Below are 20,762 nucleotides of genomic sequence, written 5' to 3'. Positions count from 1 at the left end.
GGTTCCACAAGGATCTCACTATTAGATGGGTTCTCTGGTTACAACCAAATACTAGTCCATCCAGATGATCAAGCAAAGACTGCTTTCACTACCCCATGGGGTACCTTTATGTATGTTAAAATGCCTTTTGGATTGAAAAATGTAGGGGCTACCTTTCAAAGAGTAATGGATATTGCCTTTGCTAAGGAAATCCATGATTTCCTAGTTATATACCTTGATGATATCACAGTGTTTTCCAGATCAGATCAACAACACCTGGATCATCTTAGGCAGGTCTTTATTAAATGCAGGAAATATGGCATCTCTCTGAATCCAAAAAAGTCTTTATTTGGTTTGGAAGAAGGCAAATTACTAGGCCACATTATCTCTAAAGATGGGATCTGGATTGACCCAACCAGGATTGAAGCTATTTTGCAAATACCCCACCCTAGAAACATCAAAGAACTTCAGGCATTTTTAGGAAAAATAAACTTTTTAAGAAGATTTATCTCTAACCTAGCTGAACTAATTAGACTATTAAATAACATGTTGAAGAAAGATTCGGCTATTAAATGGACCATAGAGGCTAAAAAATCATTCGAATATATAAAATTAGCCTTGATACAAACACCAGTCCTCATAAGTCCAATGTTTGACTGATAATTTATCATTTTTTCTTTGCATCTGAACATAGTATTGTTGCAGTTTTACTACATAAGAATGATCAGGGATTTGAACAACCAATAGCCTTCTTTAGTAAAGCTCTAAGAGATGCACCTTTGAAGTATAACATAATGTAAAAACAGGCTTTTGCTTTGGTAAAAGCCATCAAAGGTTTTAGAGTCTATATTTTGTACTCTCACGTAGTAGCTTATGTTCCCAATGCTATAATCAAAGACATTCTAACACAGAATGGAGTTGATGGCAAAAGGGGAAAGTGGATAGCTACCATATTAGAGTATGACATAGAGATTAAACCTACAAAATTAATCAAAGGCCAGGGGTTGGCCAAACTTATGGCTGAAACAAATTGCCAAGCCCTGGGTATAAATTTTATTGCAGAACTGGATAACGAAGAGGAGATGGTGACTCCACAGATCAGCCAGGCCTTTTTAGATTCACCTTGGTATGTTGATATAATATATGTTCTACAAAATTTACAAGCTCCTCCAGGGTTGTCCAGAACTAAAAGTAGGTTTTTGAAAATGAAATATTTGAAATTCTGCATAATTGATAATACTTTATTTTGGAAAAATCATGAAGGCATTATGTTAAATTTTTTATTAAAGGAAGAGTCTGACAAAGTACTCCAAGAATTTCATGCAGGTGATTGTGGAGGACACCTCTACTGGAAGACAACAGCTAATAAAATCCTCAGAGCTGGATTTCACTAGCCAACCTTGTTTTCTGACGTAAAAAAGTTTGTAACCTCCTGCCACAAGTGTCAGATCTTTGAAGGGAAAAGAAAACTTATGCCTTTACCTTTGAAACCCATATCTACTGAAAAACTAAGATACCGGAAACGGCTCCCTGGCAGGCCAAAACGCCGTTTTACGTATCAGAAACGTATTCACCCCAGAAACGGCAAAAAAACGGCTAAAAAACGTTTTTGTTGATTTGGAAACGTATCGAATTTTTTTTTGCCGTTTTTCAGGCGTTTTCAAGGAAAAAACCTCCCGTTTAAAAAAAATTGATACGTTTCAGAAAAACCTAAAACGTATTTCGAAATTTTCAAAACGTATCTGCAAAATCGTGATTCGTATTTAAAAAATTTCAATACGTTTCGTCGCTATCACTTGCCCGCCGGGAACAGATTTTCAAAATCTGGCATTTTAGGTTTTGAACTTCACTTTACGGCACGGTTTTATTATTCAATGTTCATTCTAGTTACTAGTATAACTATCTTACCTAACCTAATCCCTAAACGACAAGTCTGAAGAGTGAGTGTCGCCGCTGAGTTCACTGCCCAGTGTCGCCGCTGAGAGTTTCGCTCCGTCACTGAACTTTGGAAGTTTGGAACTGCTCATTGGAATATTCCTGGACTGAAAGCGTGATTGCTGCCCTGGAAAGTTGCTGAGTGAACATTGCCTTTCTGTCATTTTCATTGCGTGGAGTGACTGGTCACTGAAGTTTGAACCTGCCGGCATCGTTGGACAACTACAAGGTACACAACTTATCACTGATCAGCGTCTATTTTTATGATTTTATCGTTCGATTCATACTACTGGCATGGTAATTCTGCTGTCGAATCCATAGTCACAGTTTTAATAGCTTTGCTTGGGTTTTCATAAAAATAAGTTTGGGATTTACATGCATCATATTTTGACCATTAGACAGGTCACAGAACCCTCATCAGATGATCCAAAAGCAAATATCACAAGCCTATGGCCCGATTCAAAAACCTTTGCAAGAGACACCATTGTCAACTCTCTATCTACAATGCTTCCTCTAATCTACTATGCATAGTGCATGGTGTCTAACAACAGACTTGAACTTTTTGGCACTTAGGCATCAAACTCTTTTCAAATGAAATGGTTGTTCTTCACCTAACTCAACAATCCCTTCAGGAAGTTTCTCGTGAATGAAAATGTTTAAATAAATTTAGCATATCCTTCTTACTGACAAATTTCTCAGGGAAACCTGTGAAAATCTTTCCCCAAGCAAAATTAATTTCCTTTTAACAATATGCAATATTAAAGTGACCAACAAAAAAACAAAACATGAATCACAAGAATACTTTGACAAAGCACTTTAGTGTTACTTACAAAATAAACTCAGTATTTAGGCATCAAACTCTTTCCAACCAATAAATGAACAGGTTGTTCTTCACCTAACTCAACAATCCCTTCAAGAAGTCTCTCATTGATGAAAGTATTTCAATAATTCAGCGTAACTTTCTTACTAATAAAGCCATGAAAAGTGTTCCTTGAGCTACTACTTTTGCCGGAAATTTCCTTTGAGCAATATTAAAGTGACTAATAAAAAAACATAACATGCATCACAAGAAATACACTTCAATGAAGAACTTTAGTTTTACGGTTTACCTATAAAATAAGCTCAGAAATAGTTATCATTAAAACCAGTGCACCAGTACCACAAACAGAATGCAATGGAGGCCTCTTAGCTCAGCACTTGTGAAAGACAATACAGTATTATGGGCATTCATAATTACTTATCAGACCCTCACTGAAGTACAGTTTAGTGTCAGTACTTGATATCTATTTCAATGACACTACTGCTAAAGCAATCCGTTCAAGAGTTCATATAGAGTTTCAGGCTTTACCCTTCAGGCTTCACATAATTCCAGGACTATCTCTGTAATTTATGATGGTGTTTTAACTTTTAACTTTTAAACTTTTGAACAACCATATGAATTATGAGTAATGATATTATGATAGTAGACTGCCAGTCATAGTTCATTTTGTACTTTCATAGTATGTAGTAATTAGTATGCATTATTAATTTTGGTAATGATGGTGTTTGTGTAACTTGTCATGTTGATAACTTGATGTTTGAAATTTGAAACAAAAACTTGATGATATGTTGAAACTTGAAACTTGAAACTTGAATCATGAATGTTATAATAATCGTTAATGATGATGGCAATGTTGAATGTTTATGCCATATGGCATATGTTGAAAGTTGAAACTTGAATTGATGATGATGAATCATGAATCATGATAGATCATAGATGATAATTTAGATTCTGAAATATGAATGGTAATATGAATTTTTTATTTTTAATATATATATATATATATATATATATATATATATATATATATATATATATATATATATATATATATATATATATATATATATATATATATATATATATATATATATATATATATATATATATATATATATATATATATATATATATATTTATTTATTTATTTATTATGTGTCGTTTCCTGCCGTATCGTATCCAGATTTTTTAAAAATTTGCCGTATCCGTTTCAAACCCCGTACCCGTATCTGTTCCCGTATCCGTTTTCTGGTAACTTAGCTGAAAAACCTTTTCAACGGTGGGGTCTAGACTTCGTTGGTGAAATTCACCCCCGTTGTTCTGCTCAAAATAGGTGGATCTTGACTGCCACAGAATACTTTACAAAGTGGATAGAAGCCATTCCCTCCAGACAAGCCACTGATATAGTCATCATAGGTTTTCTAGAGGCCAATATCCTGTCCAGATTTGGTTGTCCCAGCAAAATTACCACAGAAAATGCTGCAGCCTTTAAATCAAAGAGGATGATTGATTTCTGCCATAAATACCATATAAGCCTTGGTCACTCTACAGCTTACTATCCCCAAGGGAATGGACTTGCAGAATCCTCCAACAAAAGCCTAATGAATATTATTAAAAAACTACTGGAAGACAATAAGAAAACATGGAACAAGAATCTGGTCAATGCTTTGTGGGCAGACAGGATTACAACTAAGAAATCTATTGGTACCAATCCCTATCAGTTAGTCTATGGGATGGAAGTAGTTTTCCCTTCATAATTAGGAATCCCAAGTTGAGCCAAATGATATTCAAAGGAGAATCAATCAGACCATTCATTTGCAGCAAACCAGGGAGGAAGTATACATCAGAGCCCAAGTACTGCAGGAAAAACTCAAGAAATTTTTTAATAAAAGAACCAAGGTAGAAGACTTATATCTTAGTGATAAAGTTTTGAAGTGGGATTCTAGGAGGGAAAACAAAGGGAAACATGGGAAGTTTGATTTCTTATGGGAAGGTCCATACATTATATATGCCTTCAAAGGAAATAATGCTTACTTTCTCAAAGAATTGGATGGTGCAGAGGTAGAAGGAGGACCAATAAATGGTCGAATGTTGAAGCACTATATTGATCCAAGTTACTAATTTTACCAGTTTTAGTTGTACATACTATATCCTTCAGAAAGTTTAGTTTGGATTGGATGGTAAATTTTGGAGTTGAAGCATGAAGAGAAGGCCCTAAGCTTCAAAACTGTCACTGTCATAAATATCAGTAAAGCAGCAGAATAGAGGGAAAATTGCATAATAAAATCACAGTCTTTCAGAAGGCCATTGATCTACAGTTCTTGACTTTGCACCAGGGAAAGACATACCCAAGTGGAGCCACTATTATGTTCCTAAACCAATAGGTTTCATAATTTATGATTGACTTAGTTTATCTCTGTAATATGTACATACCTTTGCTTTCTACAAATGTTTTCCATATTCAAAAAATTAAAAAATGTAAAAAGGGTATGTCCTAAAAGAAAAATAAAAGGACAAAAAGAATAAAGAAAAGATCAAAAAAAGAAATGAAAGAAAATGAACCCCAAGGAAAAAAGGAAAAGACCATGAAAGTGTGCAAGTCTAAATGCCACTACCATTTACTTTGATGAAAAATAAAAGGTTGTGTGCAGCTTGTCACTTATGCCACAATCCATGAATGGTCAAATAGTGTAAACTTGGCTATTTCATGTTTTGAATTTCATGCTTAGAGATAGGGAATAAAATCTGACCAAACTGTTTAATCTTGGCAGATGAGTAGATAGGTAGAGTGAATAAAAGGAGCTCAACAGTTTAATTTGAGCCCTTGGATGTAATAAGGATAGACTTAGATAGATTTCCATTGTAAAAGAAAAGAAAAGTTTGATAAGGGTTTGCCAGTTTAAGTGCACCCTAATAAAAAGTAGAAAAAATGGTAGGATGTGTAAGTGGGTAAGTAGAGGAATGGTTGCAGAATTGTGCATGATGAATGATTAGTTAAAAATCATATTGATTTACTTTCATCATCATGTTGCATTAAAAGTATGGATAACAAGGAAACATTGACAAAGTCAAGTGTTTAATTACCTCATTCATTTTACCCCTTATTTCACTAATTTCCCACAAATGATGATCAAAGTACCTAAAGCCTTAAGTTAAAGGGGCTCAGAGAATTTCTCTGACTTCTGAAGGGACCGGACCCTCGGCCCAATAACATATAAGGTCTAAGTACTAAAACCCCCTCATTAGAATTCACCCCCTCCATCATTCATTCATTTTCCTCAAAAACCCCATTTTCCTAAGGTAAAATCACTATTTGCCTAGGAAAAGTAATTACCCCCATATAAAAACCCACAAATATACTTAAGCCTAAGTTGTGATGTTCGAATGCGGAAATGTCAATATATTTCAAAAATATTTTACTTAGCGCTTTCCATTTTCATTTTCATATTAACATCTAATTTTATTTATATATTTAAATCCCAAAAATACACCCCTTTCCCATATATATTATTAAATTTCCATATGTTAATATCCCGCCCCGGTTTGAAATATAAACCATAATAAAATAATTGCATGGATTAATTAATCGATCTGCGATTAATTAAGAACCATAACCCTCTACCATGTTAAAAGGGATTAATTAGTCAAATTGTGATTAATTAATAACCGTCCTCCAATCAAATCATCCCTGACATCATTAAATATCCTTAATCCGCAATTATTATCCTGTCAGGCCCCTTCATTAACTCCCGATCAAATCATTGCCCCGATCACCGTATGATCTGACCCCTTCAGATCTAATGGTTGACTCTCATATCGAGCGGCCTCCGATGCCGAACTTTACTTGCCCGATGTGAGCGGTTTTACTGTTCACACTGCCACTACGTGTCGCCTGATGAATGGCATCGAGCGAACCTCTCCCAATACCGCCAAGCCCTCAAAAGCGGTGCGATAAATTCCGCTTACCACCCTCGCTAAACGAAAAAACGTCGCCTCTGTTAGTTGGCGCCAACTATCGCTTTCCCATTATACCCGCCAAATCCATTGACTTTGCAAATAAAACCAAAAATACTCATTATTTTTGTTTTACCAAGAAAAGAAACTCATGTTCCCCATGCACATGCAGAGTACGTTCGAGTTGTCAACTTGTTTCCAACCGTCAACTTCCAGAAGCCGCTGAACTCCATATTATCAATGCGAAACCGTGCTCTTCCTGCGAACATTGCACCAGTGCCATTAGTCCATTTCTTCCAGCACCAGGTATTTACCCCGTTTTCAACCAAGAAACCCTATTTTCATACTGAACCTGAACTGAATTGCTTTATAAATTAACTAATTTAGTGAAATTAATCTATTGACAGTCTTGAAACTCTCCGAGATGACCCATTTTTCCATAAATCCCCTGAAACACTCTGCTATTGTCCTTGAATCCAAAAGAACCAAGGATGGACGCCCCAGTTTCCTTGAATTTCATGCCAGTTACCACTCCCCACAGAGATTTAGGCCATCTTCCCCTGGATGACAAAGATTTTTAGGTAAAAGACCTCACCTTCGATGAAACCCCTTTGAAATTGCATCGTAAACACCGAGACAACTATTTGAACCATGCAAATAAGATAGGCCTCTAGGAATCAAACCTTCCCAAGTATCAATTTCCCAGTGTTCATGTCTTCCCAGAGATTATTCACTACTGTCATGCAAATTATGACCCTATCACAAGAGCTATAATGTCCCCAAACTAGAAAGTCATGTTCACTATCACTACTGAATCCATAAATGAAATGTTACAATTACACCCTGGTCAAGACCTCACCCACCTTACCATTGCTGATTTGCTTAAAAGATTCTCTAAACTATCTAGTTCCAAAAGTACCCAAATCCTCTAGACTTTCATTGTTGAAGAAAAGTACATGCCAAAAGGCCCCCCTCCTTACGTGTTAGCCACCTTTTCTGATCTGGGCAAAGATATCACAACAATGATATCATGAATTTTAGGTTTTACCACTAATGAATATGTAGATGAGATCATTTTTGCCTATGTGTCTATTTTTACCCCTGGTCAACCTCCTGCAGTCAAGTTTGATTATGCAAAATTCATAGCAGATAAAATGCATGATCAATTCATGAGATTAGAAAATGAGAGAGTGTTCAAGTATTCATCAGTCCTATATCATTTGTTTCTCTACTACCAAACTGATAAGTTTCCCTTCTCTGTCCAAAAGCTTGATACTAGAGGGAATCCTAGATCTGTCATCTTCTGGACCTCTCTATTCCACAGGTCTAGTTCTTCTCCCTATCCATATATAGATTTTATTGACCTATTTGTACATATAGTGAATACAATGTTATTAGGAAGTCCCCCTCCCAGAATCAATGCAGACATTAAGAGGGTTCTCTGGCTGTCCAAACATACAAAGTAGGGGATTGGTACTTATACCAAAACCATAATGAAATCAGGATTTATGGGTGTGAGCTGCCTCCTTACAAATTACCTAGATATCTCCCCATGCGATTATTTGCTCTAGAGTACTACAGACAAATGATCAATTCTGATGAGATTCACTTTGTCAAAACCAATAAGAAGGCCAAGCTAAGAATAAAATATCATCTAGGCCCATTTATTTGCAATAATAGAGAAGCAGGAAAGGAGGCAAATCAAATCCTCCAAAGATTGAGATTAAAATAGAGTTTCATCTGGACCTATGATCCCCACAACTTTATTTGTAGCATAAGGCAGAAAAATAAGCTATCTCCCTATATCCACCATAGGATTCCAGAAATTGAACAATATGCCAACCAATCTGAATGGGTGGAAGGCACTCTGGTAGATCATGATAGCACACAAGTTGCAGTTGATAATGTATTGAAGGATTTAGAAAGAAGGCTTGATGAAGATTCGTTTGTACAGGTGCCTGGAGAAACTTCATCACAACAATAGTCACAGGAACACAGCACACAGCCATCAGAGCAACAAAAGTCATCAGAATAGGTAGAAGATTCAGAGCAAGTAGAAATTTCAGAGGAGCTATACCAAATAGAACTAAACATGAGCAACCCTCCCATTTTGCAGACTCCTCTGAATGAGGAAAAGAATCCAAAGAGAAGTTGAGATGAGGCCACTCCTTCTACTATTCCTATTGATCAAACTTTTGCTAAAAGGCAAAGGTTAAACCCATATGCAGAAGAAGAGTACAGTGAGGAACATCAGGCAAAAAAAACAGCCGAAAGAAGTGATAGCGGGCCAACCATTTCAATAGGAGGGACACCATCTACTTCACAGATACAAGCATTGGAAAGACAACAGAGCACATAGGTGTCTTTATTCAGAGCTCCTTCAGGACAAAGCCAGGACATAAAAAAAAAAATATATATATATATATATATATAAAGAAATTAAAGCAAGGAATGAGAAACTAAAAGCTCAGACCTATGCTCACTATCTCATAATGGTTCCAACCATCCAGACAAGGTTGATTTCAGCCTTTGACAGAAAGGAAGGAAAGATGCAGATGAGCTTCCTCAAGCCCAATGTGCAACAGCCAAGATCCATGGTTGATTATTTGAAGACTGATTTTGAAGTTTTGGCAAAGCATATTCATCCCATTGACCAAATAGAACTGCACAAACAAACGGGTGAGATGGTGTATTCCACATTGACTAATAAAGCCATCACAGTACATCAATTGCAGAACTCATTGACCAATACCTCTACACAGCTTCAACTGGAAAAGGCCTCCTCTCAGGCTAAAGACACCAGGATAAAAATTTTAGAACACTTAGTGATTGAGTTGGGATATGATCCCAAAGATGTCAAAGAAGCAGATTAGTTGATTAAAAAGAAGAATGATGATATAGCTACACTGAAGAAGCAGCTTAAGATCCCTCCTCTCCACCACCCTCAAATTGCAGAAGTTATAGAGAAGCAAAAGGAGGAAGAACTTATGGACTTAGTCCTTAAGTTAAATGATCAGTTAAAAGAAACTGAAAAAGAATTGGAGAAAGCAGTGCAGTCTAAGCAAAGTTTTATTTTATGCCAATATCCTTCACATGCCAATATTCACCCTTCAAAACAACACACAACAATTTTTTATTATTATTTTTATTTTTTTATTTTTTTTAAATGATAACAATCTTAACAAAATGATAATCTAAAACAATGTATTAAGAGAATCATATAATAACAAAATACATAGCCAACATAACAAGAAATTATAACTATATAATTAATGCAATTATAAAAGATACTAATATATTAATATAATTAATATATTAATACAATTTTTATAACAAACATTAGTTAATAACTAAATAACATAACTAACAAATATATACAACAAATCATAATTAAAATTATATTAATCTAACAACATAACAGATATTAAATATATACAACAAATTATAATAACAAACATAACATATTATAATTATATTAATATATTAATATAATTATAATAACAAAAATTAACACAGATTATAACTAAAAATAAATAACCAAATCAAAACAAAATAAATCTAAAAATACAAAACAAACCAAAAGAAATGCAAAACAAAACGGGATTGAAGGCATATGAAGATTTTTCTTTGAGGCAGGATATGAACGTGTTGCGCATTGTTCGTTGATGCAATTCTCTAAGGCCACCAAACTTCTCTTGGTCGGTGCCTCCATCACCAACGATAACAAGCTTGAAATTTGGACAATCGACTTGTGGACCAGAAAAAGCCATGATTGAATCTCTTGATTTTTCAATGAAAATAGAGTCGAAATGCGTGCTCGCTAGGACACACTTGTGGAGGAGATCGAGAGCCTTTTTGATGTGCAAATTGAGGTTCATTTCAACGATTTTGTGCTGCCAGGGTGATGGACTTGCTTGCTCGATTTGAACACTGAAACAGAAATGAAGAACCAGCCAGCAGCTCTGACTATCGACTTCGACAAAGAGGAGGAGGATGACACTGAGGTGTTATGTGATTGGAGGGGTATACCTGCTTAATGATGGCAGCGCTCTTGAGCTCATGGCGAGCTGGTAAAATGATTTCTTTCTGCTCGTAATTTAATCTGGAAAATCTCCAAATATCTGTAAGATTTCCATCGAAAATTGCTCCAAGAAATACAAGTGCGTGGATTGCACTAATATGGTGGCTGCAACTGCACTCTAGGAAGATAGAAATTCTAGACTCCTGCCACCTTGCTCAATTTCAAATTCGTATATGTTATATAGGAACAGTTTCAGGACTTTGCCAATTTTAGATATTATATATTAGTCCAAAACATTAAGTGAGCTCCCCAAACAATGTAATGACAATATGATTTGATCTAACGCAAAGGATGGACTGTTTATATAACAAGGCATATTTATCTTCTCCCTTCTTCGTCGATCTGCTACAGAGGAAGGACCAGGTTTGAATCGTAGCCACCAAAAATAGAAATATTGTCTCACTAAATTGACAAAAGGTGAAATATGATACGGATCCGTACTACCAAAATCGCAAAGTTTTAACTGATCTGTGTATGGATTCACCAGGAGATTTTGTTGATGACAAACGCAAATAACCCCGTGAATGTTTTATTTCTTATTCACAAAATTCTTTATTGTCATAGTGCATATCAATTTTCCAGCGAGAGTATTTTTATTTGAAGTAAATCAATAGATTTCTTGATCTTCCTAATCGCACGAAGCGCGGGAAGAGAGCATACTAATCCCTTGATTTATTTGTATTTATGCAGGTTAGTGTGGATGGATAAAACACTATTAAGATCTGCAACAAAACCGTGCAATATCTACACTCTTTCTGCAATGTCACGAGGGCATTTAGACTCTCGGAAGACAAAGCTTTCCGATAATCAAGCTCCTGGCTCACCCGTGATACAGAAACAAGACATAGAAATGCAAAGATGAAGCAGTTCTTTTTATTCATGATGATTTATTTTTGGAAAACAAAACTAAAAACTTCTAATGATAATGACTTCTAATGAGATCTCATTTTTATTTTTCTAATCTATTCTATATTAACTTAAAAGATGTTTTATTTTCTAAGTAAAAGAATGCTTCCAATGAAGCCATCTACGGACTAAAAATTCGAACATGCTCACATCAAGATTTAAAAATTTTACATTATGTTTTGCAAGTATGTGAGAATCTTGTCTTAGAGTTGGCTCAAGGTTATTGTCCTTGCTCTCCAAGAAGTACCTGTTCAACATTGTCAAATTCATCATCCGTAGATGGATTAGTGAGAAATGGGGGGTTTAAAATAAAAACTAAATTTAAAATAACTATGTACGAAAATAAAAATGCTCCAAACTTTGAACTCCTTTACGAACCTGCTGTCACCAAGTTCCACAAATTAGTCCATAAAAACAAATGCATAAAAACAATTACTAAATCCTTCTAGTTGCACTTCCCCGGCAACGGCGCCAAAATGTGTGGTCTAAAATGTGGATGCAAATTAGATTTTAATTTAATGTCAACCCGGGAAGGTAAACTTAGAAGTGCTTATCTAAAATATATAGATCTAAGAAGATTCCTAATTTGTCCAAGATCTTAAAGTCCCCTTACAAGAACATATTCATTAAGATCTCTTTCAATAACTAATCAAGCCTAGATCTAACAATTGTTTCAGATCTATGATTCTCTTACAAGAACATATTCTACAAGATCTCTTCCAAAATTAGATCATCTAATTAGAACTTAAAAGCGGAAATGAAGTAAACCTAGATCTAATCATTGTATGAGATCTTATGGTTCTTTTACAAAAACACTTTCAAATAAGATCCTTCCAATATTAGAACATTTAATAAAACTTGAAAGCTGAAATCAAACAAAAACATAAAGTAAATTATAAACAAATAAGCATGCAAGTGAGGCCATGGGGGCCCTCCATAACTCCACAAGCACACCACTTCAATGGAGACTCAGATGTAGAAGCAAAATTGAAGTATGATCCTTTATTTCAAAATCTCCATTACAAACCAACTCTAAGATTACAACTCTAAGCTTCTAAGATTACATACTCCAAAATTCTAAGATTACAAAAACTTCCAGATAACACATGGAGGAGATTGTACTCCTATTTATACAATGGGATGAGTAACAAACTCATAATGATCATCCACTAATCTACTTTCCCATTATTACAAAATATGATCCCACAAATCTCTCAAGCATTTTTAACTACTTTCCCATTATTACAAAATATGATCCCTTTGAATCCTCCATAAATCTCTCACATATCTTGGATAAGATATGCCAACCAAATCCTCCATGATTTTCTCCTTAGGAATAGGCTTGCATAATTATCTCCTTAATATGGTGGAGGAGATATTAATTCTTCACATATTTCCTACACATCACAAAACTCACATATTCTTGATATATATATATATATATATAATATGTATATTTTCTAATATTTAATCATAAATTCACTTGTAATACAAAATTGAATAAAATGGAAAATAAGAAGGTGAAACCCAAATGTATGTATGAAAATGATATGATAAAAGGTTAATGGGATGATGAAATGTAAGGAATAGTGAAGAAAAAGGTGGATGAAAATATGAAATTTCTGAGTCCCAACAGTGGACCAGTTTGACTTATTTACTATAAGTTTATTATAGTAAATCTGTGGAGTAAAAGATGTTTACCATGGTAAATCTGGTAATACAGGATGAAAGGATGAAACAGTATAGGTAAAGAGTATCAGCACAGGTAAAGAGTATCAGTAGGTGAAGATAAGAGTGAAGTACAGCACATAAATACCGAGGAAACTGCAAGAGCCAAATCCGAGTTCCAGTACCCACCACATTCACAAATATAGGGACAACAAACAATCTGTTTTCCATCTATCTCTATCTTCGTGTGGAAGATAACTTTTGTTTCCTAGAATAAATCTCATATAGTTATGAGATATTTTGTATTACTTTTTGTATAAATACTTCACAAATTGAAGTAATTAGGGTGGATTAAAAAGCATTTCTGTAAAATTTATGGAGTGCTCTGGAGGAGAAGTCAACTTTCAGAAAAGCTGCATCTATGGATGGAACATCTCCAACCAAACAGCCCACAATATTGCCAATATCTTTGGAGTAGCCTACAAAGAAACCTGGGACCACTTCACCTATCTTGGGATGCCGGTCACCTTGGGCTCTCTTAAAGCCTCCACCTGGAATGAAATAATCGACAAAGTCAAAAGAAAGGTACAGCAATGGGGGACTCAATGGCTTAACCCAGCGGGCAGACTAATCCTGCTCAAATCAGGCATTTCCTCCTTACCTTTATATCGTTTCACTCTTTACCAAGCTCCTGCTTCGTTCCACAATAAGCTTGAAATAGCTCTCCGCAATTTTTTATGGCAAGGAGGGAAAAAAGAAAAAAATAGATACAATTTGGTCAATTGGAAAAGTGTAATTCAATCTCCAGACAGAGGTGGATTGGGAATCAGATCCCCCAAAATTCTAAACCTCGCCTTTGGGATTAAAATGGCTTGGAGACTAATTAGTGAACCAAAAGCCTGGTGGAAACAGGTCATTGAATGCAAATATCTTTCGGACAACAGACAAAGACTTCTTGAATCTGATATTCCTATAAGAGACTCCACCAAAATCTGGCATCTTTGCAAGAAAGCAATCCCCACTCTTATTCAAAACACCTCAAAGATTCCGGGGGATGGGAGCAGTATTAATTATGCCACTGACAAAATCATGGGCTTTCAACCCTTAAACACTGTTGAAGAAGCCATTCCCTTCATCCTTTATCTTCACAGCAAAGGCATACAGAGGCTGGACCAAATTTCAAAATGGGATGCTGAGAGCGGTGCTTGGATTAGCTGGGAATTCCCAGTTATTCCCCCATACTTGGATTCTAGCTATCAAGCCCTCCTTAAAAATCTTCAAAACAGAGCCCCTATTAAAAAAGGAGCTTTAGATGGGTTTAGATGGGACCCCACGGGCTCATGTTACACCATTAAATCTGGCTACCAATTCATTTGCAACAATACTTATCAGGCTCCGGTCTGGAACCAATGGAGAATAATATGGAAGTCTGAGGCCATCCCCAAGGTCAAATTCTTCATTTGGCTGCTGCTTAAGGGCAGAATCCTCACTTCGGAAAATCTGAGAAAGAGAGGGATATATGGACCTTCAATCTGTCCTAACTGCTGCTCCGAGGAGGAAACCATCCACCATCTATTTCTTGATTGCGCCTTTGCGAAGAAATGCTGGACCATCATGGCCAATCTGGGCAACATAACATGGCAGCCTCAGCAAAACATTGCTGAGACAATCCAAGATTGGAGAAGGAATTGCCCCTGGAAAGATAAACGGAGCAAGATAGTTACAAGAACCTGGGACATCATTCCCCACAACCTCCTTTGGAAAATCTGGCTCACTAGAAACAAGAAAATATTTCAAAACAAAGAAGGCAATGTCTGGAAAACGTGTAGCAGTGCTCATCTATTGGCGCAGGAGACAATGGCTGTCAAATGTTCAAGAACAATTAAAGCAACTGATTATACAATTGAAGAGAGGCTCATGATCAGGCATATCCTAGGTAGCTCAGGCCAACACCAGAGCATTCAGAGAAATGTCATGCAGCTTCAACATAAGACCAAAGACTGGGAAATAAGGCTACCATCTCAGGAATTCAAAAGATGGATACTGAGCAACAACTGCCCAATCCTATTCTTTGACGGAGCCTCCAAGTCCAATCCAGGACCAGCAGGCGCAGGAGGCATTATCATAGACGAATCAGGAGAAGAAATAGGCAACTACGAATGGAGTCTAGGGGAAAAAACAAACAATAACGCCGAGGTTCTTGCTCTGTATCAAGGATTGTTGCAATTAAAAAGCAGGGGAATCAGAAATGCACTTGTTCTAGGAGACTCCTCTATAATCATTGGCTGCATGAACCATTACAGGAAATCCCCAAACAGTAGTCTTCAACAGCATATCCAACGCATCAACCTCCTCATCGAACATTTTGAAAAAATCCGATTCTGTCACATCCTTCGCACATACAATAGGGAAGCGGATAAACATGCAAATAAAGCAGTCGGACAAGCGGAAGGTGCATTGAGGCACAGTCAAAGAGCATTTTTCCAGCCTCTGCCATGAAGCAGGTTGATACTGACAACGCTCAGGCGCGCAATCCCAGCAAGCGTGTGATGGGTATGGCAAAAACAGCCTCAGGGCATAGCTCGAAGTGCTCAAGCAGTCACACTCAGGATTCGATCCTCAGATCAATTGATATCTCGAGGAAAAATCATCACCACAGAGAAGGACGGAAGAATGATCCTGCTGCCACAGTGAATCGTCCTAGAGATATAGAAAAATATCTAATTATTTTAGAGGATCCGATCTTTGATATGCATTCAGGCCGTTGCAGTTGGTCCCGATCCATAAATACGGGCTCAGGAAGGCATATTATTGTCATTCATCACTATGATCAAGAGCAGCCCCGCGGGAACAAAGAAGGCGCCCTGGATCAGTCACGACGGAGATCCCCTGCTCTGGTATCGGCTTTTTATGCTCTGTCTATCTTTTCTCTAATCAATCTCGTGGTTTTTTTCAGGAATAGCTTCGGAGGGAAGCTAAGAGCTTTAGTGCCCCTCCTTCACCATTTTCTGCTTCTCTCTCTGCGCCCTTGCTGGCCGTCCCCCTTCCTTCCATCCTGCCTCCTCAGTTCGCCTCTAACCGGCTCATCCCCTCTATTTTCAAGTTTATACCTCTTTGTTCTGTGCGCTATCAATCAGAACCTTCTTAATTACCTCTCCTTTTCCTTGGAAGTGAGTTCGGTGGGTTCGAAGTTCTTTTGTTTATCTTCAATCTCTTACAGCTCTGTCGATAACCCGTGCATCATAACCCGGCCCCTCCCCTTCTTCTCCTGCAGCCAGAAGGAGTCAACTGACCATCACAGTGAAACTGTCCCTCTTAGAATCCAATCTCAATTTGTGATGGCTCGTTCTGAGCAATGCTTCCATTGCCGCGACCTCCAAGCCGAATTTGATGAGGTCAGAGCTCAACAACGAATTCTGGAAGATCAAGTGCGAAATATGGAAGCTAGGCACGCTGAGCAGATACGAAGCCTGGAAGCAAAATTCGATGAACAGTTCAGAAATCTCCACTCCAAATACCGCACAGAAATGAATTTGTTTCTCCACAGGGTTCATTCACTTCAGGAGCAGTTCAACGGGCTCAACAATAGATGCATTCATGCTGAGGAATCGCTGGCAATTCTAAGGGAAATCATGGAAACAAAGCAGAAAGAAAAATCAACATCTTCAAGCGCAAAGCCAATGGAAGCAGAACAGCACCCAGAGGACTCCACAGCGAGAAATATCAGTCATATTTCCATTGATTAACTATGTATTGTAAATGCAAACTTTTGTGTCATCAATACGTCCGGATTTATAGTAGTACTAGTTGTTTATTAGTCAGAAGTTACAGAAACCAATTCAAGGATAGGAACCTCATGCTCTATCCTTGGATTTGTAGTGCTATCGAAGTAATCTATGTACGGCTTCATGCCTTATCACTTTTTTCAATCAATATATAGCAACCGATATTGTCAAAAAAAAAAAAAAAAAAGCATTTCTGTAGACTTTTGTTTTGAGCTAAAGGAGCTACTGTAATCAAGGCTGGATTGGTTTACTGGATTAAATAAAGTTGAGGACATTTCACTCGATTCATGTGCACTGTGAGAAACAAATTAGTATGATTTCTCTGAGTTTAATTATCATTTTCCTTCTATGTTATGAAATATCATATGTGTTTCTTATAATTCTTAAAAGAAAACAAGGAGTAATATCATCAGAATTAGCTTAAGTGCTCTTTGTTTTAACTGTTTGCTTATATAATGTTTTCTACTAAATTTCTTAAGTTTGAGAATTCTTAGTTGCTCTCTTACTTCTGTAATTCATTCCCTCTATTGGCCCTTAGTACAGGATTCTTAATTTCCCTTGCTATTTGCCAAAACCTCCCTTCTTCATCTTAATCCCTGTTAAGGATTCTTCATTTCCCTTGGCCCTGGTTAAGATTTTTCATCCATTGAAACCTTCGTATTTGTCCTTGTTGTGCTAGCTTGCCTTGAGAACTCTTACCTCAGTGATTAATCAAGTCCTGATAAACCTTTCCTTCTTGACTCCATAGCCCAATAGCCTAAATACCTGCTCTACCCATCTGTTTCCTTAATTCCACCAAACAAATCAAAACAAATTCCTTAAGCATTAATAACTAACCTAATATCCTATCAAAACAATGCTAAATTATAAAGAGAGAGCCCTCTCTGAGTATAGATTGGAAAGATTGGTTTGTAGTTACCTTGGACACTTTCCTTCTTTTAAATAACTTCTAAGGAAAATCTATGTGATAACAAAAGGTACTTTAAATTCATGTTCGGTATGGTAAATTATTTTCAGTGTGATTGTTTAAGTCTTTGTTGCTATATTTATAACTGCGGATGGTTGAAAGAATTAAATTCTTAAATCAAGAGATGTACCACAGTCATCCTACACCGTTGATTTCATTGACTAACCTGCGCGCTAGTTGAATCCTGCAAGCCGTAGATCTCTCGGCCTTGTCATCTGGTGGATTTTGGGTTGAAAAAGTGAACGGGTGTTAAGCGAGAGGTTGGACCCAAACTTTATTATATTGGCGATTTATAATTACCATCGGGTCCAGAATTTGGTTAAGGGTTGTGCAGTTTGTGTGCCCAAAATCACTTTTGGTCGTCGAATCAGTTGGGGGTTAGATCTACGACGGGGAACCTCCGAGCAACTTTATTGATCAGACGAATAGTTGACTGTCGGATCACGATTAACCGCAACCGTTAGATCATGGAACTATATCACATCGCTGTATATTATTGCATCGGGGAAAATGTTGCGGAGGTGTTAAGCCCGGTCTGTTGTGACTGCCGGGAAGCGATGCGCCGATAGTGTATTTTATGCGCTTTCGCATGTTTTCCATTTTAAACAGCGCCGATAGTGGTTTTATGTGTATTGTTCCATTTCTATTGTAAAGACAGTGCCGATAGTGTATAGAGCCCCTCTGTTATGAAATTGTGCCCGATAACGAAGGTTTGGGCTATTAATGTAAAGGATTTGATTATAGCGGCTACAAAGGGGAAAATTTATAAAACAGTCAGTCTAGTAATAGATGACTGATACTCCGCCCGAGAAAGAAGAAGGGATTCTACTAGAATTAGAGGAGATTGTATCAGGTTTTGAGCGTTTGTCTTTAACGCCTGCACCCCGACCACCATTATGCTTGTTATTGGTACTCATTGCTGGCCATAATTGTTTTACTTCAAACGGCTTATGTATGTCTGCAGGATGAAAACATGCAAACTTTTCCTCGCATACTTGGACACGAGGGTGTTGGGTAAACCTTTGTTAGTTACAATTAATATGAGTCTGATTATATGTTTTTCGAACAAATTACGAAATAAGAGCATACAATTTAGGATTGCAGGATAGTAGAGAGCGTGGGAGAAGGCGTGACAGATATTAAGGTTGGAGACCATCTAATTCCCTTGTTCACAGGAGAGTGTGGAGATTGTGTGTTTTGTAAATCTAAGAAGACTAATCTGTGTGATAAATTCAAAATCGATCTCACAAGAAAAGTGATGAGAAACGATGGAAAGACACGTTTCTCAATCAAGGGATTGCCCATTTACCATTTCATGTCCACTTATACATTTAGCGAATACACAGTTGCTAACTATGATTGTGTTGCCAAAATTAATCCAGAGGCTCCACTAGACAAAGCATGCTTGTTTGGTTGTGGAATAGCCACTGGTATATTTACTGTGACTTTTTTTATGCATCTAAGCCTCAATATTGGAGCTACAATATTCAACTTACAATTAGAATGAGCAATATCTCTTTTGATTGTTCAGGTGTTGGAGCTATTTTCAACACAGCTGACATCCAAAGTGGATCAACTGTGGCCATTTTTGGCCTTGGTACCATTGGCCTTGTTGTCAGTAATATCATCCTGACACTAGTTCAGTTTTATGTGATATTCTCTACAAACAATTTCAGATTTCATGATATTCTCTAAAGTGTACTCATGATGTTTTCATGGGCACTCTGTAGGTCACAACGGGTGCAAGAATGAGAGGTGCCTCCAAGATAATTGGTATTGACACAAATTCAAGCAAGTTCATCAAAGGTGAAATGGATTCTCCTATGAAGATCGGACAACCATACATTTTCTAAGTCCTAATTACGTAGAACCAACTAAACTGAATATCATCATAACTGAAACTAGGGAATTAAGTAGAAACTCACCTATTAACTTCATTTCCAATGCAGTGAAAGCCTTGGGCATGACTGAATGCATTAATCCAAAGGACCATGAAAAGCCCATTCAAGAGGTAAGTTAAATGATTTTTTGCTTAATAAAATGTTCACAGATTTATCTTTGGTTCACGATAAGGAGAAAGTTATATTTATGTCAGGTAATAGCAGAGAAGACACAAGGAGGTGTGGATTATAGCTTCGAATGCATTGGAAATACAGGTGTTTTGTATAATTCTTTCTTGGCTACTCGGGAGGTAAAACAGCTAGTCTTTTTCCCTTTTTTAATAGTGATGTAGATTGATGGAGAATCGTTATCAGCTGCAACTATTACATTAGGAACAATTATTCCATAAATATCATTAACATACAGTTAAAATAAATATCAGTAATGGACAGTTACAAAAAATTGAAACTTTAATTTTATATAATTAGAAAACAAATTGTTAACCAAACCATTCGAACTAAAATCTCTTAGAATCTGTCTCAATTCTATATAATTGAAAAATAAATGGTTTCCCAAACCACTCTCACTAATTTGAAAACCCTTCTCTTTACCAAGTCATCTCATTCAAAGTTTCATCATCCTTCTCTTTATTGACATCCTGGATTAACTGCTCAAAAACCCCTGAGATTATATCTGTGTTTTCCTGTTCTAGAGTCACAACTTTCAACACCTTGAATTTTAGGCTAGGCATCCCAGCCTTAAGATATTTAAGAACCTGTCTCAATC

The 20,762-nt window shown here is 36.7% G+C and overlaps 1 protein-coding gene across 1 annotated transcript in view; it reads left to right on the top strand.

Annotated features, from left to right (window-relative positions):
• Nucleotides 1–20,385, top strand: part of LOC149262430 (alcohol dehydrogenase-like) — a 132,068-nt gene extending 111,683 nt beyond the window's left edge. The window contains exons 5-11 of the mRNA XM_089379274.1: nucleotides 19,060–19,109; nucleotides 19,200–19,525; nucleotides 19,627–19,709; nucleotides 19,826–19,901; nucleotides 20,045–20,106; nucleotides 20,191–20,286; nucleotides 20,329–20,385. Coding sequence (XP_089235400.1) covers nucleotides 19,060–19,109; nucleotides 19,200–19,525; nucleotides 19,627–19,709; nucleotides 19,826–19,901; nucleotides 20,045–20,106; nucleotides 20,191–20,286; nucleotides 20,329–20,385 — 750 coding nt within the window. The remainder of the gene's footprint in view (nucleotides 1–19,059; nucleotides 19,110–19,199; nucleotides 19,526–19,626; nucleotides 19,710–19,825; nucleotides 19,902–20,044; nucleotides 20,107–20,190; nucleotides 20,287–20,328) is intronic.
• Nucleotides 20,386–20,762: the final 377 nt, after the last annotated feature.

Source organism: Pinus tabuliformis, chromosome 6 (assembly GCF_031772625.1).
Source record: "Pinus tabuliformis cultivar Carrire ecotype Pingquan chromosome 6, CPIR1, whole genome shotgun sequence".
In the NCBI taxonomy this organism is placed as follows: Eukaryota; Viridiplantae; Streptophyta; class Pinopsida; order Pinales; family Pinaceae; genus Pinus; species Pinus tabuliformis.
Note: the sequence above shows the minus strand (reverse complement) of the source record. Positions and strands in the feature narration are given on the sequence as shown.